Genomic DNA, 22,643 nt, shown 5'->3' with positions numbered 1-22,643 from the left:
AGAGGGGGTGTGGTCCAGCAGAGCCCTCGGCAGCTCTCTGTTAGGAAGTGGGTGCAGCTTTCCTTTGGGAATTCTGGACAGCCACTTTTCTTTTTGCAAAGTGAATCATGTCTGCTTAACCAATGCTAGGATTTTCAAGCCTTCCAAAAGCCATCACAGAGCCAAGACTTTGGTGGGCAACCTCAGGTCGAAGCAGGTGTCTCCAACCTGGCACCGTCCCAGCCTTCAGGATGACCTGAGTAAGAAGAGCAGTGTGTGGTTTGGGCTCCTGACACCTTCGGGTGTCTATTTCCAGCTGTCTCCCTTTGAGGACTCCCCAGATGCCACAGGTGGTGGCCTTGCTTGGGAACTCTCCTGTGATTGGCTGAGCAGCTAGAAACAGCGCTGTCTTGAGTCTGTGCAGAGGCGTGGCCACTGGCTGGGAGGGACGCTGCCCAGCCTCACCACGCTGGCAATGGGAGATATGGGAGGGCCTTGCTCAGTCAGGCTGGTAGGGAGGTCTAGGGCCGATGTCCCCAGCTGTAGCAGGCACTCGGAGGTGCTGTCCCTGCTCAGGCCCAAAGCTGACGGGCTTCCAGGGGCTGAATTATTCATGCATTGCTAACTTCTAAACCATTGCAGTTTTACATTTTTAAATATTTAATAATTAGGCATCAAATATTTATGCAATTTTATTAGCAGCTGTGGAAGCTGGGCACTGCGGTGGCTACGACAGGGACGCGTGCACCCTGCTGTCTGGAGAGTGGAGGAGAGGCCCAGGGCACTGTAGGTGTGACCCTCTGGGATGCTACAAGGAAGGAGACAGAGCTGCCAGCCTGATGGGGCACAAAGTCCCACAATGCACTTGCTCACGCCACACCCTAACTCCAGCGCAGAAACCCACATGGCTGGTGGGCAGAGATGACACATGGCGTTCGAGAACCCCCCCCCCCGCCATAGTCATCCTGCACAGCGGCACGCAGGGCAACTGGTCTAAGACGGGGTGCCATGGCTCTTGATGTGGCTGGCCCACCACTACTGGCTGGCCGGGCCTCCTGCTGCCCTAAGCAGACAGGGCCGCTTTAACACCAGGAAGGCTGGAGGCCCCCTGAGACTGGGTCTCCACCACCGGCCTATGTGCCCCTGCTGGGCCGGAAATTGCACGTCTTACCCCGCCTAGGCGACACTGGCTCCCCCTGGAATTACATGCAGATGAGCAGCCTGTGAGCACCCGCCTGGCTGCTGGTAGACGCCCCTGGGTGAGCTCTGAGCGCCTTTCAAATGGGGCCTCTCTGTGTGATTAACTGCTCACTCCGGCAAGCAGCTTGTCACCTTGCACAAAAATGATCTGAAGAGACACCAGCAATTACAGCCCACCAGATTACGGGGTGGGGGAGTCCCAGGGTGACAAGCGGGTGCTGATATCATACTTGCTCTCGCAAGACTCCCTCCCTCACCCGAGGACAGAGTAGGCGAGGCCCTGCGGCGCCAGCCTGCATAGCCCTGTGGCAGGGTGGGGCAGTGGAGGGCCAGCAGCCCCTGGTGTCTGAGGATTCTCTGGGTAGAAGGGACTCCACACTCCTGGATGGCATGTAGACAGACCACAGAGACCTGGAGGCCCCAAGTCACCCAGCCCGGGTCCTCAGGATTGTGGGGAGCTGAGGTAAGGAACCCTCACAAACACCTACTAGGTGCCAGGAGGCAGAGCTACCTGATGCTTCCACAAGTTACTCAGGCCTTGGCTCAGACAGACGCTGGGCCTGCCGGTCAGCAGACTCGGAGGCCGTGCCATCCTCACAGATGCCTCTGCCAGTGGACTACGCTGGCAGCTTTACGTGCTGTGAGCCTGCCAGCCCGTCTTCCTTCTATAGCACCCTTTCCCAGCGCAGGCCTTGGCTGCCTTGCCCAGGAGCTGAGGTCCTATTCAGTGACGGGCAAAGGGTCACCTGTGCTGCTGTGCTGCCTCTGCATCATGGACGGAAGGGAAGCCAAGGGCCAGGGAAGATCGGAGCACAGCTGCTCACAGCCCTGTTTTGGGGCTGGACCACAGAACTGTCAGGGAGCCTCCATCAGACCCTCACTTTCCCAGCACCCTTCTCAATTGCAGCTCGCCAGATCTGGGACCTGAAGCCATCAGCTCTGCACAATGGCAGGTGCTCATGAGACAAGCTAACCGACACGTCTCCTGACTCCCCGTGCACCCAAGCTCAGTGCCAGACCCTTACTTCCCACTTGCTACATCTGCAAGAAAGCCACCCTCACCTGAATGAGCACTCCGCACCCAATGCCCTACTGCTGCCCGTGACTGTGGCTGCTGGTAAGTAGCCACCATTCACTTAGCATCCATCCCCGCAGCCCTTGGTCAAGGAAACCAAACTCCCAGGACTCCTGTTGACCCAGCCTGGACCCTCGGTCACCCAGTTCTGACGCGTGACCCTCCCTCTGCATCACTGCTGCGTGGGTCTTTCTTTGTTGGGCCCTACCGTCCTCCCCACAGATATCCCTGTGAGGGAAAAACCCAGCCCTGAGTGCCAGCGAGTCCTTCACCAACAAGACTGGCACTCCCGAGAGCCCTCCCTGCACTGAGTTCACCCAGTGATGCCTGGTATGTCAGATTCCTGGTCGCCCTGTCACAGCTCAGCCTTAACTTTTTCTTCCTACCAAGGCATGATGCTCAGTGGCACATGGTCAGGTCAAGCACCCTCAGGTGTCACCCTGAATGCCTTCCCTCCCCGCCTCCCTTGTGCCTCCTCTTCACTGACGGATGCAAGCACTGCACAGCAGCCTGGCTGTGGGTTGGCTTCCTCCACCATAGAGACCCTGGGGGTGGTCCCTGGACCTTCTGTCCAACCCACAGTGCCCAAGAAATGGGGCTGGGGAAGGAGGCTGGGGGCCCTGAATGAGTAGATGTGGGGGGAGGCAGGCCCACACTCTCCTTGGATGCCAGGGCCCTGGCTGCAGGACAGGCTGAGAAGCCAAGACCAGGATGGACAGCTGCACACGCAGGCAAACCCAGAGCAGCCCGTGCGCTCAGAAAGGCCACTGTGTCGGAGACAAAGGCTGGTGGCAAAGGTGCAGTCAGGGTGTGTGGTTTACCTGGGGTTGCCCAGCATGGACTCCCTTATCACTCCTGCTTCTCAGGGGCAGAGAAAGGGCTGGAAAAGTGTATGACCACAGGGGGAGCCAACGAGGGTCCTCAGTGCCTGAAGCTGTGGGGAGTCACACCCCAAAGCCCTGACACCACTAGGCCCCACAGGCTTCACACGCATGCAGACATCCAACAGGCACGAGCACATGATGCGCACACACGCATGCACGCCCAGCACAGCTAGAAACACACATGATGTGCATACACGCATACACGCCCAGCTCAGCTAGAAACACACATGATGTGCATACACGCATGCACGCCCAGCTCAGCTAGAAACACACATGATGTGCATACACGCATGCACGCCCAGCTCAGCTAGAAACACACATGATGTGCATACACGCATGCACGCCCAGCTCAGCTAGAAACACTCCAAGCAGAAAGCCAGATCACACGGTGCCCAAGATGCACCCACAGCATGCAGGTGCTTAACTCAAGCTTCCAGAAACTTCCTTCCGCATACATGGCCAGCAGCCTGCTGGGCAGGACAGAAGTTCTGACTGAAGCTGCAAAGTCACATCACAGCCACCACTCCAGAGACGTGTATGTGTGAGCGCGTGTGTGTGTGAGGCTGAGAGCTCACAATCCGCTCTGTATGCCAGATGTATTATTAATTTCTGACACTGGGAGTGCAGCAACCTAATTCCCTGGAAGGTGAGCTCGCTTTGAAAGGGGAGAAGACTTTTCAGAGCTCATTTTTTATTGACTGAGTCGTTTTTGAGTCAATCTGTCGGCTTTTGGCTAGAGTTTGAAATCTCCCTCGTCCCTCCTCCTTGAGCCGTGGCGGTGTATTAAAGCCTGCTAATGCGCGCTTGGCTGGCGATGGGCCCAGTCCTCCCGAGAGAGCTGAAGTAGCCCCAGGTCTGGCTCTCAGCAGCAGGCTCTCGAAGGAAGACAGGACCAAGGACCCCGCGAGCTGTCTGAGGAGCTCAGCCCATTGACTTTTAAAGAGATGCAGCAAGAAGTCTGCTTGCTGCCTGTGGCCTGGAGACTGGGTAGGGTGGCAGCGTGGGACTAGGCGGCATGCTCGGGAGCAGAAGGACACAAATGCCAGGGCACAACGGAGCTCGGGCCCAAGGCCATTCGCCTGGATTCTGCTAAGCGGAGAAGGAATGGGACTCTACTACCCCTGGACCCCATGCCACAGAATGCTGCCTGGGGATCCTTCCATCTCTGTAGATCTTGCTGTTTCATATCTCAAAGAAACAAAAACCAAAACAAATAAATAAAATAAAAGACAACAATAATAGCAAAAAGAACCTAGACACTGGGGAGATAGCTCAATCTCAACATGCACGGGGAGGGGAGCCGGGAGGAGCCCTGGGGCTCACTGGTCAGCCAGTCTGGCCTCAGTGAAACAAAGGTGGGTGATTTCTGAGGAATGACATCCAAGGCTGTCCTCTGGCCTCTACACACACACACACACACACACACACACACACACACACACACACGAACATACACACACATGCATGCACGCCACACAAGCACATCTGGCAGAAGAGGAAGGAGGAGGAAAATGAGCATCCGAAAGACAGAACAAAGCGTGTTTTGAACTCGGCTGACCGTTGAGTGGCTGACAAAGGCACAGGCCCGAGGGTCCTTCCCGGGGCCAGCAAATCCATGCGGCATGGCCTCCTCCACTCCCTCATTATACAGCAGAAGATCTGGCTGTATCTTGTCCATGCTGAGCTTAGAGGTGACAGACTAGTTTATTTACCAGCCTTGGGAAGTTAGTGAGACCCTGTCTCAAGAGTGCTGGGGATGTAATAGTTCACGCCAGAGAGCCTGGATTCAATGCTCCAACGCCACACACAGAAGGGCTCTGCATGAGGGCAGTTATGGGTGCCTCAAGGCACTGCAAAACCAGGTAAGACCTGCAGGCTCAGATAACAGAACAATGTAATTGGCTTCAAAGACTTTCCAGGGGGTCTTGCTTGCCCAAGGCTACCCAGAGAACTATTTCCCTAGGTTCTGCTCTTCCATGTTCAGCCCCAGAGAAGCACTCAGACCAATGCAGTGTGGACACAAGGAGCCCAGATCTGCTCCTGGACTCCTGCTGGCACTGACCCTGCAAAGCTGGTTTTGCAAGCACGTGGAATGCAGGAGTCACAGCGTCATCACGAGGGCTTCCACCAAACTTCAAAGGAAAGCCTTTGGAATGAATGTTCTCTGCACTGTGAGGTAGACATGAACCCTTGTGGGACAAGCACAGGATGCTACACTTTTGAGTCCCTCCTACAAAGTGCCTCCACATTAAAACCTGGAGCTGGGGGAGGTGGGGAACTTTTACAAGGTGGAGCCTAGGGAGAAGACCTATGAATGAATTATGAGATTTCTGTTCCCTCCCCTCTCTCTGCGGATCCCTGGCTTATGAGTAGTTTTACTCGGCCACACACACCTATCATGACATGCTGCCTTACCACAGCCTATTTGATTACAGACTGGAGCCTCCAAAACCATGAGCCAAAACAACCCTTTTCTAAATTGATCTTAGGTATTCTGCGGTGGGATGCTCAATACCACATGTGGGGGTGGAACTTATGCTAGGCAGAGATTTCTGTATGCCTGTCTATAGTGCGCCCCAGGGCAAGGGATGGGCAGGGACACGGCTCCCAACTCTCATTTGACATGCCAATGACAAGTGCTCTCGGCAGGACCATAGTAGTGGCCACGGCAACGGGAAACAGGAAACACAAGGTATGAAGCGCAACAGGAGCCAGGGGCTTAGGACAGCAACGAGCTGATCAGGGTGGATCCTGGTGAAGGTGACCTAGGAGCTCCCCGGAGGGAGACTGGATGCTGCAGAGAGGGGACAAGGGCTGTGGCCTGCTGCTGTGGAATCCTGTCCTCCAGGCACACCGTGGCCTTTGAGGTCTTCAAACCAGATCTGCTGCAACTATGCTCAGGGGGCCCTTAACATTTCCCCTGGAGAAAAGGGAAGGCTCAGGAAATGCAGACGCTCCAGAGGTGATAGCAGAGGTAAGTAACTGCTGGGAGATTATTCAGGGTGGAGCTGCCTATAAGCTGTCCTCCATGCAGGAGTGAGGCTTTTCAGGCATGCACACTCCTGAAGTGGACCCCAGTGAGCTCACTGGTTCACCAAGCTGGAACCTGGTCTGCCATCGCCCACTCCATCTGGGTGTAGAGAAATACACTCCCCAGTGAAAGTCACACCCCTGTTTATAATGCTGCAAGGGCGACGCAGAGGTGTGCACAAGAGTGCAGGTAACTTTTAAGAGGAAGGCTGGAGAGGACTCATGTTGCATGTTGCCTGCTCCAAGTGCAGTGGCAAGAAGGAATGGTTTTCAGGACTAGGAATTGGTGGAGAATCGTGCAAGGAAGTCATGGTGCAGAGGGAGACTGGACCCAAAGGAGCTGCCCTCTGGAGGCAGAACGAGGCCCTGGGGAAGGTAGCTGAGGAACAAGGAAGACCAACCCTCTTCATAACAGACCCCAAGCGGCTCCATAAGGAGCCTGACCTAAGCCCTTCTGGAAAAGACGCATGTTGGGTGAGCAACGGTTCAGGACAAAGCACTCACCACAGAAGGAAATGGTGATAAATGACACTTCATCAAAATTAAGAATGCTGCCAGGTGTGGTGGCGCATGCCTTTAATTCCAGCACCGGGAGGCAGAGGCAGGAGGGTTGCCGTGAGTTTGAGGCCACTCTGAGACTACACAGTGAATTCCAGGTCAGCCTGGACTAGTGAGAGACACTACCTTGAAAAATCAAAAAACAAACAAAAAAAAAATTAAGAATGTTGCTATCAGAAGAAAGCATTAAGAAAATGATGAGGAGACAAACAGTAAAATTAAAAACTGGGCAGAGATGTGGGCAGATGGCATGAGGAAGGTTATCTGAATGGCTAATAAGCCCCAGAAACAAGCTCAGGACCCTTAGTGGTTAGGGAAGTGCAACCACAGAGATGGCACTTTGCACCCATCTCAATCCGTGCCATCAAAAGGACAATGGCAGGGAGGCTGTGAGGCCACTTGGGAAAACAATTAAGGTTGGTGCACACCTTAAGTCCCAGCAGCAGAGGTAGGAAGTTGGCTGTGAGTTCGAGGCCACCCTGAGACTACATAGTGAATTCCAGGTCAGCCTGGGCTAGAGGGAGACCCTACCTCGAAAACAACAACCAGACAAGCAAAGGTAATGAAAGTATCAGACACAACAGCAGTCTTACTGCTAGCCGTGAGCAGGGGCACGCTGTCCACGCGAAGGCATGGGCTCTGAGCCGCTCAAAGCAGAGACAACCTCAAAGTCCACCCATCAAACGCGCTCTGTCCACACGGCAGACTGCCACTCAGCCACACGAGGGAAGATGGACTCGGGGTTTTCCCCTTCTTGCCCCACAGACTTATGCACACCAAGATGCCCACAGCCATCTGCGGGGCACACGCAGGTATCCCTTCTGCAGGGTCTCAAAGGGCTGGCCATGACAAGAGTCCTTTTCCTGCCCAAGTCATGGCCCTGCGCATAGCAAGAACCTTCCCTCAGTTCCATCCCCGAGTTCCTGGTGCTTGGCACCTGGTCAGGTTCAATGTGAGCTGGGTGGAGTGGGATGCCCAGGGCATGAAGCCACCTCTACCCTACTCCATGTGGGTCCCCACCTTCATCTGCTCTGTCGCACGAAACACATGACCATGGCGTCAGGGCTAGGCACTCAGGCCAACTAACTGCTCACAGGAGCCTGTGGCAGTGCCAATGGGCGGCCATACCCTCTCTGGGGCCAAGGACTAAAGGGGAGGTGTTATGGGTCAAGTGAGGCATCGATGACTTTCCTTTCATCACACGGGGAACCCATGACCTGAGCTGCGAGGCCATGGCCTCTCTGCATGGAGGAGCACGGGCTGTGCCTCCACCTCCCCTCCTGGCTGATAGTGGAGAGAGAGGGGCTACCAGGCTCCACCCAGGCTGGGGTTTGGAGGTAAATGCTTGCTTGATGTGTCAGGCGCTAAAGAGCTCCCACTTCAATTACTGGTTAAGTGAAATCGTAGAGAAATCCCTAATTGGGTACTTGGCTTGAGCTACCCAGCGAAGTTTACAGACATGCCAGGAAGAAACGGAAACAAGCCAGTGAGCCGACGTGCTCCGCTCGGCTGGGAACCGGGTGGTTACTCAGCAGTCTCTCCCTGACACAGACCCGTGACGGGTCTCAGAGGCCAGCTCTGGCCTTAGCTCAGAGGCATTTCAAATAAGGTCTAGGGATGTCGCTCAGTGGTTAAGAGTGCTTGACTAGTGGGCTCGATTCTCAATGCCTCCAAATGGAACCGAGTAAGACCAATGCCACACAGGCTCAATGCCACGTCTAGGGCCCAGAGATGGGCGAGGGCCACAGCATCAGGGGGCAGGTCAGGGGCAGAGGCTGGAGGAGAGACCTGGGGACAGAGGCAGTGGTAGCCAGTGCTCGGGAGGGGCAGCCCTGGGGCTGAGCATGGAGACAGCTGGGGAAGGGGCGGATGTGGCTCGGAAGTGGGCAGGCTGCAGCTTCTCCAGACCAGCAACAGTGCTGAGGCAGCACCGGGCGTGGACTGGGCTCAAGAGACCTGCCAAGGTGGCTGGACAGTGAAGGAACAGTGTCCCTGCCCCAGGAGCACACAGCCCAGCTCTCCAGCACTCCATGCAGTGGCGAGGCAGACTGAGGCAGGGCATGAGGGAGGAGCTGGGACTCCTGGGTCCCGCAGCTCAAGGGCCAAATCTGTGTCCTCACATCACACCCACCCCTCACAAATCGACCTCCACCTCCGTCTCCACAGAGCCCTGTCCCTGCCTGACCCTCTCAGGGACCCACCGCGTATCCTCTCTTCTGGGTGCCCACATCACACCCACCCCTCACAAACCAACCCTCCACCTCCATCTCCACAGAGCCCTGTCCCTGCTCAATCTCTCAGGGACCCACCGCGTATCCTCTCCCCTGGGCGCTCACATCACAACCACCCCTCACAAATCGACCTCCACCTCCGTCTCCACACTGCCCTGTCCCTGCCCGACCCTCTCAGGGACCCACCGCGTATCCTCTACCTTGCAGCCAGGACCACCCTCCCAACAGACACAATATACCCAGTCCTGTTGAACCTAGCCTACCTGGGATGGGTACTTGCCGTCATCCCCTTGGGAGGGCCATCCCTGAACCCCACCTGGGCACGGTTCAGCAGCAGGTACCCGCCCCCCCCGGCTCTGGAGGCTCCTCAGAACCAGGGCTGGAAGAACTCTGGAGCCAGTCCTTTCATCTTGGTTCCAGAGCCATCTCCCACCCTGGCCTGGGCGCTCTGAGACCCTGGCTGGGCCTACAGCACAGTGGTGCCTAGATCAAGCGTGACCAACAGGCAAACCGGGAGGTCCCCTTCCTCTGCTCACACTGCCTGCAAAGCCCAAGATTAAACTGCACGATCCTTATACCTCTGGCTGCACACCTGAGGGCTGGCATTGCCCTCGGTCTCTCAGTGGAGCGGAGGGTAAACACACAGCATGGAGCTAGCACACGGCCCACTATGGGAGCTGTGCCCAGCTGGCTACACTGGCTGTGGAGTCCCTGAGTGGGGGAGGGGGGGCCACTGTGTCTGGGAACTCCTAGCTCTAGCTCTGAGGAGCTGTGACCCCTGAGGAGTTCCTCCTGGCACCATGGACACAGAGGGCCTCATGGCTGAGAACACTGTGACCGGAGCAGGATGCTGCACACATGGGTGTGGCCTCTGGTGCTGGAAAAGGTGGGCGTGCCTTCTCTGAGGATCTGGGCTTCTCTCACCATGGGGAACATCCTATACCTTGGGCTGTGGCTGAACCAATCCTCCCACCAAGCCAACCGCCTGTCACAGTTCTTGCTCAGGGTCTGTGCAGGGCCTTGTCCATCCTCCACTCTTACCCTGAGGACCTGACCACACCACCTTGGCCTCACTCTCACTTTTGGTGTGTGTGTAGGGCGGTAGAACCTAAGAGGCGGGCGCCCATCCAGCCAGCCAGCAGTGCGTGGGATTTCTACTCCAGCCCCCGATCTCAGTTGGGTCACCTGGCCAGGCACTCCCAGGCCAGGGTGCCGGAGCCAGAGTCTCATGGTGGCAAGAGCCTCTGCCTTCCCACTTCCTGGCGCAGGGGCCCGGCTCTGTGCTGCAGGCCCAGCCTCAAACCCAAAGCTATGGAAGGAGAGTGGGGCACCGGGGTGCACTGTCAGCAGGGGCAAGGGCTGTGAGGAGCAGCGAGAAGCCACAAGGTCGTAAGAAGGTCAGCCCGCATGATGACTCACTTGTCATGTGTGACGGGGACCCAGGCCAGCCATGAAGAGGCTGGCACCAAAGACTCAGAGATTTCCTGTTCAGACACGGTGGCACACACTCTCTTCCTTGTGCCTTCTGCTGACCTCAACTCTGGAGCTGGAAGCAGCACAGGGCACTTAGGAGGCACGTAAAGGAGCCTCAGAGGGGCACAGAGGTGGGCAGAGAGGGCGGCGCTGCAGGGACTGCGCACACAAGGGGGCCAGGTAAGTGTGCTCCTGCCCGAGCAGATGCCCACACGAGGGGTCCACCCCAGACTGACTCAGAAGGCGCTGCCAGGCAAGCCGAGGCCCAGAAGCCTCCACCCACAGGCCCAACACGCCCTGTTTCTGCGTCGACACAGATGCCACCAGGCTTCAGGCCCTTGCTTAACCTTGGGGAGACGTCACTGGAAAGTACGAGCTCCGTGGCAGTTCATGAACTCCACCAGTCACTCCAAGATTGCTTTTGAATAATAATGGAAGAAAGAAGTGCCTGCTTCATACAGGTAATAAAGCCTATTTTAAAGGCCACGATTACCGTGTTGGGTATGGTGGTGTATCCCTGTCGTTCTGGCATCGGGAGGCTTAGAATAAAGGATCCCAATTCAAGAACAGCCTAGGATAAAGAGTGAAATCACATTTATCTATTTACACACACACATGCGCGCGCACACACACACACACACACACACACACACACACACACACTTAGCTATAAAGCCAAAATTACTGAAAACACATAAATGAAATGAAAATCTGAAAATAGGTCTTATTGTGTTGAAGAAATAAATGTAGAACAGGGACTATTTGGACAGAGGAAAGGGACTGGCAGCCGTGGGAGAGAGACAAGAGAGTAATGGGGATGTGAATATAACCACAGCACATTAAATACATGTATGAAAATGTCATAATGAAAACCCAGTATTACATATAATTACTATATGCTAATAAAAAACTTTTAAAAATTAGCTGAGAGTTATTATCCTCCCCTGCCATATAAACATATTCAGTGCTATGCATAATTATTATAAATAAAAAGTGAATACGCGTGACACACAAGTCTCCAGGGACAGAAGCACCATCTCACATGTGCCATCAGGGCAGCTTTTCAGTGGTCTGGAGAAAGATCGATTTAGAATCCAGCCCTGAGCCACACACGGAAGTAGAAGGACAGAAGGAGCCAGCCACACAGCCAGAAAGAAACAAGTGTTCGTTAAATCACCAAGGAGCCCTGCTGGGCCGGCTCACAGGGGCCTGTGGTTCCAGGGACCCGCGAGCCCAAGGAGAAGCACAGGTTCAAGGCTAGTCTAGGCAATTGGTGAGAACTTGAGGAAATCCTGGGGCGTGGCTGAGTGGTAGAATATCTGACATGGATGAGGACTTGGGCTCAATCCCTAGACACACACGCACACACACACACACACAGATTTTTGTAAGCTTAAAATTAATGAGCCTCAAAAGAAACCTAACCTTTCTATATGAAATCATCACTTAAAAAACATCCCTAGAAGTTAAGCCCTTCCACAAACAGTATGATCAAGTTATGAGATAATTCTGACACGTTTCTGTTTGATTAAAGAAACACACACCTGAGGTTGGGGAGATTGTGCCACGGGTAAGAATATCTGATATACAAACATGAGGGCCTGAAAAAGCCTAAGAAAGTCCGAGTTTCATCCCCAGCGCAGACAGAAAAGCCAGGCATGGCCATGCATGCCTGTTACCCCAGACTACGGAGGCTGGGCAGAGACAGGACAGGCTGAGGCTCACTGGTCAGCCAGTGACTGAAAACTGCAGCTTCGGGTACACAGAGAGACTTAAGGAAGTTACGTAGGAGCTTATAATCACATAGCATGCCTGACATTCTCCCCTGGCCTCTACATGTATGTATACACACACACACACATCCCAAAATTGAAAAACATCTTGGCTGGAGAGATGGGTCAGTGGTTCAAACACTTGCTTGTGAAGCCCAAGGACTGTGTTCGATTCCACAGGACCCATGTAAACCTAGATGCACAAGGTGCTGCATGTATCTGGAGTCTGTTTGCAGTGGCTGGAGCCCTGGCATGTCCATTTTCTCTCTCTTTCTCTCTTTTACAAATAAATAAAGATAAAAACCTCACACATTCAAATGAGATGTCACGTTATTTGGAGTTTTGAAAATTTGTGCAGGGGAGTGACATGGAGCCTTGCATGATGTGGGCATGATGGTCTAGCCAAAATCCTCATCACCCTGACGCCATGCTCCACCCCGGGCTCTGTGGTGATTTGAGGGTGACAGGTTGGTCTGTCTCCTGAACTTGCACTTTGTCCTTTCTGGAGTATCACAGGCTCAGGCTCCCTGGGGAGCCATAGCACCTGGAGAGTCTGCCCACTGGGTAGCAGGGTCCACCTCACACTGGGTGATGCTGCCACAGAAACACAGAGTCCAGTCCTGGGAAGGATGAGGAACCCAGGTCCAGCCCCGTCTTCCGAGAACCCAGGGAGTATGAGGACAGCCGGCTGCTAGCTCTGAAGGTGGGGAGGCGAGGCCGGCTGAGGGTACCCAGCCAGGCATGTGCTGTGGCCCGGGCCAAGCCCTGCTTCTAGCCGTGCCATTCCCGCAGCTCAGCTCACCCGGGCCAGAGTGTCCTTGCTGCCCTGCGTCTCACCCATGGGTCCGGTGGCTCTCCATCCACTCACACCTCATTCTCCTGCCGTGGCTTGCCCAGCTCAGTTAGATTTGCACCTATAGATTGAGTCCATTTGGGGGGAGTGAACTGAAACGGTGGTGTGCTTCCTTCGGGTTTCTGAGTGTGCACAGCTGCATTTACTAATGTACACAACAAGCACAATTACCAAGTATGCCCAGCACAGCCACAGGGTTCAAAAGTGTGCATGGCCATATTTAAGTGTACACGCATGCACAATTACGGAGTGCGCCTAGCACGGCCACAGGGCTCATGAGTGTGCATGGCTGCATTTGATAGTGTACACGCACGCAGTTAACGGAGCGCGCCAGGCACAGCCACAGGGCTGATGACCAGCCTCTCTGCATGAGACCTAGGGCTTGTGATGTCACACAGATGGCCATGCCACCTGCAAACAGGCCCACGTGCCTCCTTTCTACCCGGGCTGCCTTCTCTTCTCTTCCTTGCGGCCGAGGGCTGGCAAGTGCGCAGGGGTAGTGGAGAGTGGCTCTGCCTGGCTTCTGGCTGGGGGAGTGTTCATGCCTTTCCTGGGAAGTCATAGAGAAGTGTCTGCTCTGAGGAGGCCTGAGAGACTGCTCATCCCAGGACCTATGTGGCAACTGGGGTGGCCATTGCGGTAGTTTGAATAGATACCGCCCCCCAAATGTTCAGTGTGTTACCAGCTTGTAGTTTAGGTCTGCAGCCACCTGGCTGGAGGAGGTGTCACTGTGGATCTTAAGGTGTGGTGGAGGGTTTGAAATTCCAATCTAGAGATGTGCAAAGTGCCTCGTGACACCTGGAGTTCCTGAAGTGTGCTGTGTGGCTTTTTGGCTTTTGGCTTGTGCTTCTCTATCTCTGTTTGGGCCTGTGAAGGCAGGCCAGCTTCTTCTGCCATTATGGAACTTCCCCTGGATCTGTAAGCTTCAATAAATGTCCCTTCCTCCATTAAAAAAAAAAAAAAGAAAGAAAGAAAATGTCTGCTCACCCCAGGTAGCAAGAGCACTGACAGCCAAAGGAAGACTCCATCAAGTCCAGCCAGTGAGGTTACCGGGCTCCTTAGGAGCACAGGTGCCTCATGCTCACAGGGCTGGGGTGTGGGAGGTCTCACCCTCCTTTAGACATAGTGGGGTGAAGGTCTCCTGAGCCAGGGTGCCTCACGTCACACTTTCCCACTACTAGCCCATGCGGGAGTGTTAGTGGTTCCCACCTCAGGCAGGGCTCGCGTGGGTCATCACAGTCATGTCCGATCTGGAAGAAACACCTGTGTCTGTCCAGCCTCCTGGGCAGCCGTGGGCTGCTCAACTGTGGTAGAGGAAGGCCAGCGTTTTCCAATGGTGATGAGAATTTTTGTCATAAACAGTTCAAAAACACTTGACTAAACTGTATGAGTGTAAAGAAAACTGGGGCAGTGGGGCAGTGGTTAAAGGCATTTGCTGCAAAGCAGGCAGGATGGGGTTCAACTCCCCAGTATTCATGAAAGCTGGATGCATAGTGTGGTCCATGCACCTGAGTGCATTTGTAGTGGCAACAGGCCCTGGGGTACTGTATTTTCTGTCTCTGTTTGTACACACAGAAATAAAAATGATTTTGAAAACAAAGATAGCTATGTGATTGTCCTTAGATTACACTGGCTGATGCTAAACATTCAACCTGTGGCTTGTGGTCCTTGCTGAGTGGAAGAATGGGGTCCTAAGAGCACGGGCTTGCTCGACGGCAGGGCTATGGCCCCTCTCCAAGCTGGGGTCGGGGAGTGCTAATTTTCAACTGAGTGCTGGCTGGGGCTTCACTGTTGAGCCATCCTGCCTGGGACAGTCCTTCCTCGGAAGCTTTTTGGTTGTGAGTCTGATTCCTGGGACCAGACGCTTCCAGCAACGCACCTCGTGCCATGGGAGTCCCGTGGCCATGCGCTGAATCCCACAGCTGCTGTCTGACTCTAAGGTGGTTCAGCCTCAGGCATGAGGAGCCTGCTGAGAGCGAGGACCTGTGGTGACAAGGACAGCCTGCAGATGAGTGAACTCACTCCTCCTGTCTCCCACCATGCCGACAAGAGGGTGGAACGAGCCCGAGGCTCTGCAACAAGGATGTCTCTGGCACACCGTGGGTGCACTTCCTCTTGCCCTGGCATGGGCATCGCTGCAGCTGTGAGAGCATGCCACCTGTGGGCTCCTGTGAAGGGAACTCACTGAGGGGGGAACTGAGGGCTTCTAAGGGGCCCTGGGAGAGGGACTCTACAGCAGGTGTGTAGACAGACTTCTGTCCAGGGCAGAGTGGCCTGCCAAGAGTACAGCATTAGGAGACGGCAGACCTGAGCAAGCTCTGGGCTGACCCACCAGGGGAGTTCTGGTTGGCGGTCTGGCCTGCTGCATTTTGCATGGAGCTGAAAAGAACTTGGGTCTCCTAACAGTGTCCGCAGGTCGGGAACGCAACCCCAAGTTAAGCAGCTCATGAAATGCCAGGAAAACAGACCTGCTGAGGCCCACGGCAGCCGGGACGGAGCTCGTGCGGGGAGCTCACACCGGCATCTCATCAGGTGAAGTCTGTAGGACCCCGGGAGGCCAGGGCTGGAAAGCCCCTCCCTTCCAGAGTCCTCCACAAGGCCACACTGCAAGGACATCACACCCCATCTGGGCTCCTTCATGTCACACGCCCATCGATCGCATCGTTACTCGGATGTACCTGAGTCAGCTTTGCAGGGCACGACTTGTCACCTGGACTTCTGACCTACGGCTGTCACTACCCATTCCGTGTCCGACGGTCCCGGCCTGCGTGACTGGAGACTTTGCAGCAGGAACCAAAGGGCGGCTTTCCCACACTGGGGCTGGAACACAGCGCCACCAAAGCACTCTACCACTGAGCCCTGGGCCCAGCCCCCACTGGGGGGTGCTAGGCAGGTGCTCCAATGCTGAACCACGCCCTTATTCCTCTTTTTACTATTTGTTTGGAGACAAGATCTCACGAGGTATCCCAGGATGGCCTTGAACTTGAGACCCTCCTCAGTTTCCAGAGCAGCTGGTATTACAGGTATGTATCACCAAACCCAGACAACAGGGCTGATTACTAAAGAGCTGAGGGGAAAAACCACTGGTCTGGAATCCCACACCCAGCAGTAACACCTGGCTGCTGTTCTGGGCGCCACCCCAGACACCTTTCTGTTCAGCCAGCACCACGGAGCCCCTGCAACAGTGGGGTCGAGGGGCTCACAGCCGCTGCCACTGCCACAGAGCTGGCCACAGGACACAGTGAGCAGCTGTGTGAGGACACTTCTCACAAAGTCCTTGTACCTCAGTCAAGCTACTCCCACCCATCTCTGTACTCCCTGTGAGCAGACTGAGGCCAGGGAGGTGGTGGCCCTTCCCTAGGAGGCACAGAGGCGGAGACTGGGTCCCAGGTCTGAGAGAGCACTGCGGCGTCTCTGGCCCTCCCATGCTACCTCAGCTAAGGTGGCTCCAGAGGCAGGGCTGCTGGAGTGGGAAGAGATGGAGTCGGCTGGAACGGCAGCAGCCCTTCACTGACGCGGGGCAACAAGGGCTCAAAGTGGACTGTAGCCAGGCATGATGGTGCACGCTTGTAATTCCAGTACCCACGAGGCCGAGGTCGGAGGCTGGTTAGTTCAAGACCAGCTACGCTACATAGCAAAACTCTTCCCAACGGCAAAAAAAGGAGCTAAGGACTGGGGTGGGAAGCAGGGGGCTGGGTTTAGCTTCCTGCTAATAGAAGCCAAGAAAACCACTCATGGACGTTCCTGCCTGACCCTCGGCGCAGCTGACCAGGAGCCTGGAGGGCAGGAGTCACCTTGGTGTCTGTGCCCTCATGCACGTGCAGAAACTGGTCAGTGAAGAGAAAGGCCCAGGCCACAAACACGGTACTCCCGAGACCCGCCCACTTCAGTTCTGTTGGGAATCTCTGAACAATCCTGGGAGAGAACCTGGCTCAAATCACCCATCACGTCCCCTCGGTTTTCTCCTCCTGCCCATCTGTGGTGATGGCTCGGTTGCCCTGGTGTCCCCCTGATGACCCAACTAACTCTCCCTTTCCCCTCTATCTGGTGGGTGGCCACTTGAGTTCGAGGCCACCCTGGGACTACATAGAGAATTCCAGGTCAGCCTGGACTAGAGTGAGACCCTACTTCAAAAAAACAAAAACAAGCAAACAAATAAATATATAAAATTAAATTATGAAGAGCAGAGAGAAAGATGGAGATGGAGAGAGAAAGAGAGAGAGATGGAGGCGGAGAGAGAGAGCGAGCACACCAGGGCCTCTTGCCTTTGCAAATGAATTCCAGATGCATTCGTTCCTTTGTGCACCTGGCTTTGTGTGAGTACTGGGGAACTGAACCTCAGTCAGGTGTATTGCAAGCAAGTGCCTTTAGCTGATGCTAAGTCATCTCTTCAATCCTCCATCTTTTTGTTTTGTTTTTTGGTTTTTCAAGGAAGGGTCTCACTCTAGCCCAGGATGACCTGAATTCACTATGTAGACTAAGAGTGCCCTTTTCTTCCTACCTCTGCCTCCCGAGGGTTGGGATGAAAGGCGCACTACCATGCAGAGTCCATTTTTTGAGACTGGGTCTCTGGCTGGTCCTGCTCATTGACTTGGCTAGACTAGCTAGCCAGTAAGCACCAGGGGTCCTTCTGTCTCCACCTCCCCTGTGCTGCGGTTATAGGCACACAGCACCAAGCCTGGCTTATTTTTTATACGTGGGAGCTAGGCTCCAAACTCAGGTCCTCATGCTTCTGTGACAACGGCTCTACCCACAGATGTGTCTTCCCAGCTCCACAGTTGGTGGGTTCTGTTTGTTCGAGGTAGGGTCTCAGTCTAGCCCTATGGTGACAGTGCCCCTCCCCAGCTCAAGGACTGTTACGGGGAGATGCCGAGAGCCTTCACAGGACAAAAAGCAGACAAATGCTACGGCTAAGATGACAGCAGCGTACAGCCCCCGAGGGTGAGGCGATACATGCAGTCTGAGGGTGCCAGAGCTCAGGACATGCCAGGGCTGCTATGGAAGAACCCACGAGGCATCTTCCTCCCACGCCCTGGAGCCCCTTCTCCTGGCAGACAGGTCTGCTTCTCCTGGGCACGACAGGCTTCAGGGGCACATGCGTGGCAAGTGCACATTCCGACGGTTAGCCTCATCCTCAGGCTAAAGCAGGGCAGCAGCGGGCGCTGAGTGTATTGGCATCGCACCACCCTGCGCTGCGGGCCCGGCCCCCCAGCCCTGGGCTCTGTGAGGTGTGCTAGGCCAGTGAGCGATGGTCCTGTTTTCTCAGAGGATGGGATTTACTCATGATTAATGGGGCATGTATAAACTGATAAATGGTATTAATTTGTTTTAGGGGGTCTCAGAAGATCTTAGCCGCTTACAACCTGGGATGACTGACCCTGTCCAAGCCATCTCGGGGAAGCAGCGTTCCTCTGCTGGCCACAGGGTTCAGTGTGCTCTGTCTGACTGCCCACGCAGCCCGGCTGCCCCCCCTCGCTGGACTCTCCAGGCGAGCAGACCTACCCGTCACCTCCTTTGACGAGGGAAGGCTGGCAGCGGCCTCCAGGTCGGCAGGGACGGGTCCCCCCCTCTCCAGGGCATGGACGAGCCCCCTCAGCCGCTCGCACTCCTCCTGTAGCCGGCTGTGGTCTTCGCGCAGGCGCTGCCGGGCCACACCGGCAGGGTTCATGCTCATGTGCAGCACTTTGGTTCGACTCTGGTCATAGTCGCCCTGGGGACCAAGCACAGCACAGTATCAACCACGTGTGCAGCAGCCCTGGAAGGCTTCGGGGTGGAGAGAGGAGAAGGGAGGTGTTGGAGCACAGGGCGCTGGATGGAGGGGGCTTGGTGGAGCGCAGCCAGGCACAGTGCCGGCCACAGTCTCAGTGGCCCTGCGCCCCTCAGTGCACAGGCAAGCCCTCCACCAGCCCGGGTTCTGACCTCTGACCGGTAACAGGGGCCACTGCTGCCTGCTTAAGACAGGTGATTGAATTCGTGGCAGAAAACCAGCAAAGTAGTGGCCGCATCTTGGGGGCATCACAGGGTGACTCTATGCACGCAGATCCCATGTAGCGCCCCCAAACATCTGTGCTAAAATAAAATTCTTGCAGAGCCTACTGACTAAGGTCTGCCATCAGCTACTTGGGAGGCTGGGGCAAGAGGTGTCACAAGTACAAGGCTACAGACTAAGTGAGTTCAAGGTTAACCTAGGCAACGTAGAGAAACCCTGTCTCAAATAAAAATGTACTAAAAAAAAGAGGGCTGGAGAATGTAGCTCAGTGGTGCAGCGCTGGCCTAGAAACTGCCAGTGAGGGGCTGGCTGTGGCTTACAGGTAGAATGGCTGCCTACCTTAAAGAAAGCCCCAGGTTCCACCTTTAGTAACACACACACACACACACACACACACACACACACACACACACACACACAGAGAGAGAGAGAGAGACAGACAAAAAACACCTTCACCCTGGGCTCACCAGCGGGAGGCCAGCAGAAAAGTGGAGTTAATTCTCTAAAGCACCCACCTGACCAGTTCCCACCTAGAAGGTATGAGAAACTCAATAAACGAGAAACAGACAAAAGACGTACACAGACACTTCACAGTCGGAGGAACCCACTCTGCTAAGCACCAAGAGGGTAGCCACAGGAGCCCCCGGCGCGGTGGCCGCAGCCCCGGCAGGCACTGCAGGTAGGAGGGCAGTGCTTTCGGGCAGAGCGGCGCACAGCTGGCAGTGTGGGGAGCGGGGCTCAGTGCACGGCCGGGCCTTTGAGGGGACCCACACGCCTCCTGAGCGGCAGAAGCCCAGGAGACCGCCTGCTGCCGCTGCTGAGCCCAGGACGGACTTGTGTGGTGTGAGGTGACTGTGGAAATCACAGCCATGCCCTAGAGCTGCTACAGGGCAAGGAAGAGAGGCCCTAAAATCTCCTGGGGCTCTGGTGGCAGAGAACCCACATACTTGACAGGCTGCGTCCTCCTGGGCTTGGGAGCCCGACCTTTGAAGGCCTTCAGAGACGGATGTCAGTCTCCTTCCCACCCCCACACAAGGGGCTTCTTTCTATTCAGGCCACCCCTCTGCCCACCATGACACCTCCTACAGAGTCCACCTTCAGACCACTAAAAATGATGGGGAGAGAGGTTGGGAGACAGTTCAGCAGGGAGTTCTGGGCTAGAGCAGTCTTGCATCCCAGGAGTAAAGGTGCCACAGACCATTGTCCTTCCACATCCCCAAAGGCAGTGCAGCCCACCCCAAGCCACGGCCATCCCCCTTCGCTGAGAAAAATCCCTCAGCCCTGGGCTAGCCCCCAACATGCTCCTCCAGAACTGGGGGGGTTGGCTAGGAGAGGCCTGCTTAAGCCACCCACCTCAGGCATCACCCTCTGGAAGTAAAGCATTCTAATGCCATTTTGCACAGCAAACTGATGACTGGAAGTCCCCTGGGGAGAGGCGGCAGGCAGAGTGGAAGGCATCACACCCATGCTCAACTGTGGCGCTCTGAATCACATGTGCCCCATAGACTCATATGCTCAGAAAGCTCGTCTCCAGCTTGTGGCAATTTGGAAGGTAGAACCCTGCTGGAGGATGTGTGTAGTTGGGGGTGGGTTTGGGGGTGTTGTAGCCAGTTCCCCTTGTCAGAACTTCACTTGCTTTCCTGCTGCTATTTTCCACCTGCTATGGCAAGGAGATGTCCAGCCTCTGCTTTACCATCATTTTATAGCCAGCATAGTTTCCCCTCAACACTGGAAGCCAATAAAAACTTTACTCCTATCAGCTGCTTTTGGTCAGGTGTGTGTTTCAGCAGTGTGGAGATAACTGCAACACCAAGCCACACACAGGGAGCAGCTGGGGTGTCAAATATGGCTCTTAGGCCACCTCATGACCGTGTCCTCCTCAAGTGCATGGGAGGGAGGCCACAGGCCAGGGTGGCAGGGAGAGAAGAGGAAGAAACCATGGGCAGGCAGGAGAGGCCTGGCAGGCTCTTCAGGATTTCCTGAGAACCTTGTAGAGCCGAGGGATAAAGAGGCTCAGGGAACTCCACTTGACTCCAGCTCTCAGGGTTGAAAGGGACTGTTATTCCATGCAACTGCAACAGTCAAAGGGGACAACCAAGTGCATGACTCTATCATCCATACACAACCACTGGGACGGCTACATGGCTGTAGGCACCTCTACTACCTCTCTGGGCTGAGCCTGAGGAGCATTGCTGCCAAGGGGCTACCTGGCTTTGGTGCCAAACTGCCCCACTCTGGCTTAGGGAGAAAGCCACCACAGACAACAGAGGAGACCAGCATGGACCAGTGTGGTGGGAGCAGATGAACAACAACAGAGGAGACCAGTGTGGACCAGTGTGGTGTGAGCGCATGAACAACATCAGAGGAGACCAGCGTGGAGCAGTGTGGTGTGAGCGGATGAACAACAACAGAGAAGACCAGCATGGACCAGTGTGGTGTGAGCGGATGAACAACATCAGAGGAGACCAGCGTGGAGCAGTGTGGTGTGAGCGCATGAACAACAACAGAGGAGACCAGCGTGGAGCAGTGTGGTGTGAACGCATGAACAACATCAGAGGAGACCAGCGTGGAGCAGTGTGGTGTGAGCGCATGAACAACAACAGAGGAGACCAGCGTGGAGCAGTGTGGTGTGAACGCATGAACAACATCAGAGGAGACCAGCGTGGACCAGTGTGGTGTGAGCGCATGAACAACATCAGAGGAGACCAGCGTGGAGCAGTGTGGTGTGAACGCATGAACAACATCAGAGGAGACCAGCGTGGAGCAGTGTGGTGTGAATGCATGAACAACATCAGAGGAGACCAGCGTGGACCAGTGTGGTGTGAGCGGATGAACAACATCAGAGGAGACCAGCGTGGAGCAGTGTGGTGTGAGCGCATGAACAACATCAGAGGAGACCAGCGTGGAGCAGTGTGGTGTGAGCGGATGAACAACATCAGAGGAGACCAGCGTGGAGCAGTGTGGTGTGAGCGCATGAACAACATCAGAGGAGACCAGCGTGGAGCAGTGTGGTGTGAACGCATGAACAACATCAGAGGAGACCAGCGTGGAGCAGTGTGGTGTGAACGCATGAACAACATCAGAGGAGACCAGCGTGGAGCAGTGTGGTGTGAGCGGATGAACAACATCAGAGGAGACCAGCGTGGAGCAGTGTGGTGTGAGCGCATGAACAACATCAGAGGAGACCAGCGTGGAGCAGTGTGGTGTGAGCGCATGAACAACATCAGAGGAGACCAGCGTGGAGCAGTGTGGTGTGAACGCATGAACAACATCAGAGGAGACCAGCGTGGAGCAGTGTGGTGTGAACGCATGAACAACATCAGAGGAGACCAGCGTGGAGCAGTGTGGTGTGAGCGCATGAACAACAGAGGAGACCAGCATGGACCAGTGTGGTGTGAACGCATGAACAACATCAGAGGAGACCAGCGTGGAGCAGTGTGGTGTGAACGCATGAACAACATCAGAGGAGACCAGCGTGGAGCAGTGTGGTGTGAATGCATGAACAACATCAGAGGAGACCAGTGTGGAGCAGTGTGGTGTGAGCGCATGAACAACATCAGAGGAGACCAGCGTGGACCAGTGTGGTGTGAGCGGATGAA

The 22,643-nt window shown here is 55.2% G+C and overlaps 1 protein-coding gene across 8 annotated transcripts in view; it reads right to left on the bottom strand.

Annotated features, from left to right (window-relative positions):
- Positions 1-22,643, bottom strand: part of Mad1l1 (mitotic arrest deficient 1 like 1) — a 345,185-nt gene that overhangs the window by 57,800 nt on the left and 264,742 nt on the right. For all 8 annotated transcript variants that reach the window (XM_045143912.1, XM_045143914.1, XM_045143911.1 and 5 more), the window contains one exon: positions 18,558-18,765. In XM_045143912.1, the coding sequence (XP_044999847.1) occupies positions 18,558-18,765 (208 nt within the window). The remainder of the gene's footprint in view (positions 1-18,557; positions 18,766-22,643) is intronic.

The sequence above is a fragment of the Jaculus jaculus genome, chromosome 2, assembly GCF_020740685.1.
Source record: "Jaculus jaculus isolate mJacJac1 chromosome 2, mJacJac1.mat.Y.cur, whole genome shotgun sequence".
NCBI classification, from domain to species: Eukaryota; Metazoa; Chordata; class Mammalia; order Rodentia; family Dipodidae; genus Jaculus; species Jaculus jaculus.
Note: the sequence above shows the minus strand (reverse complement) of the source record. Positions and strands in the feature narration are given on the sequence as shown.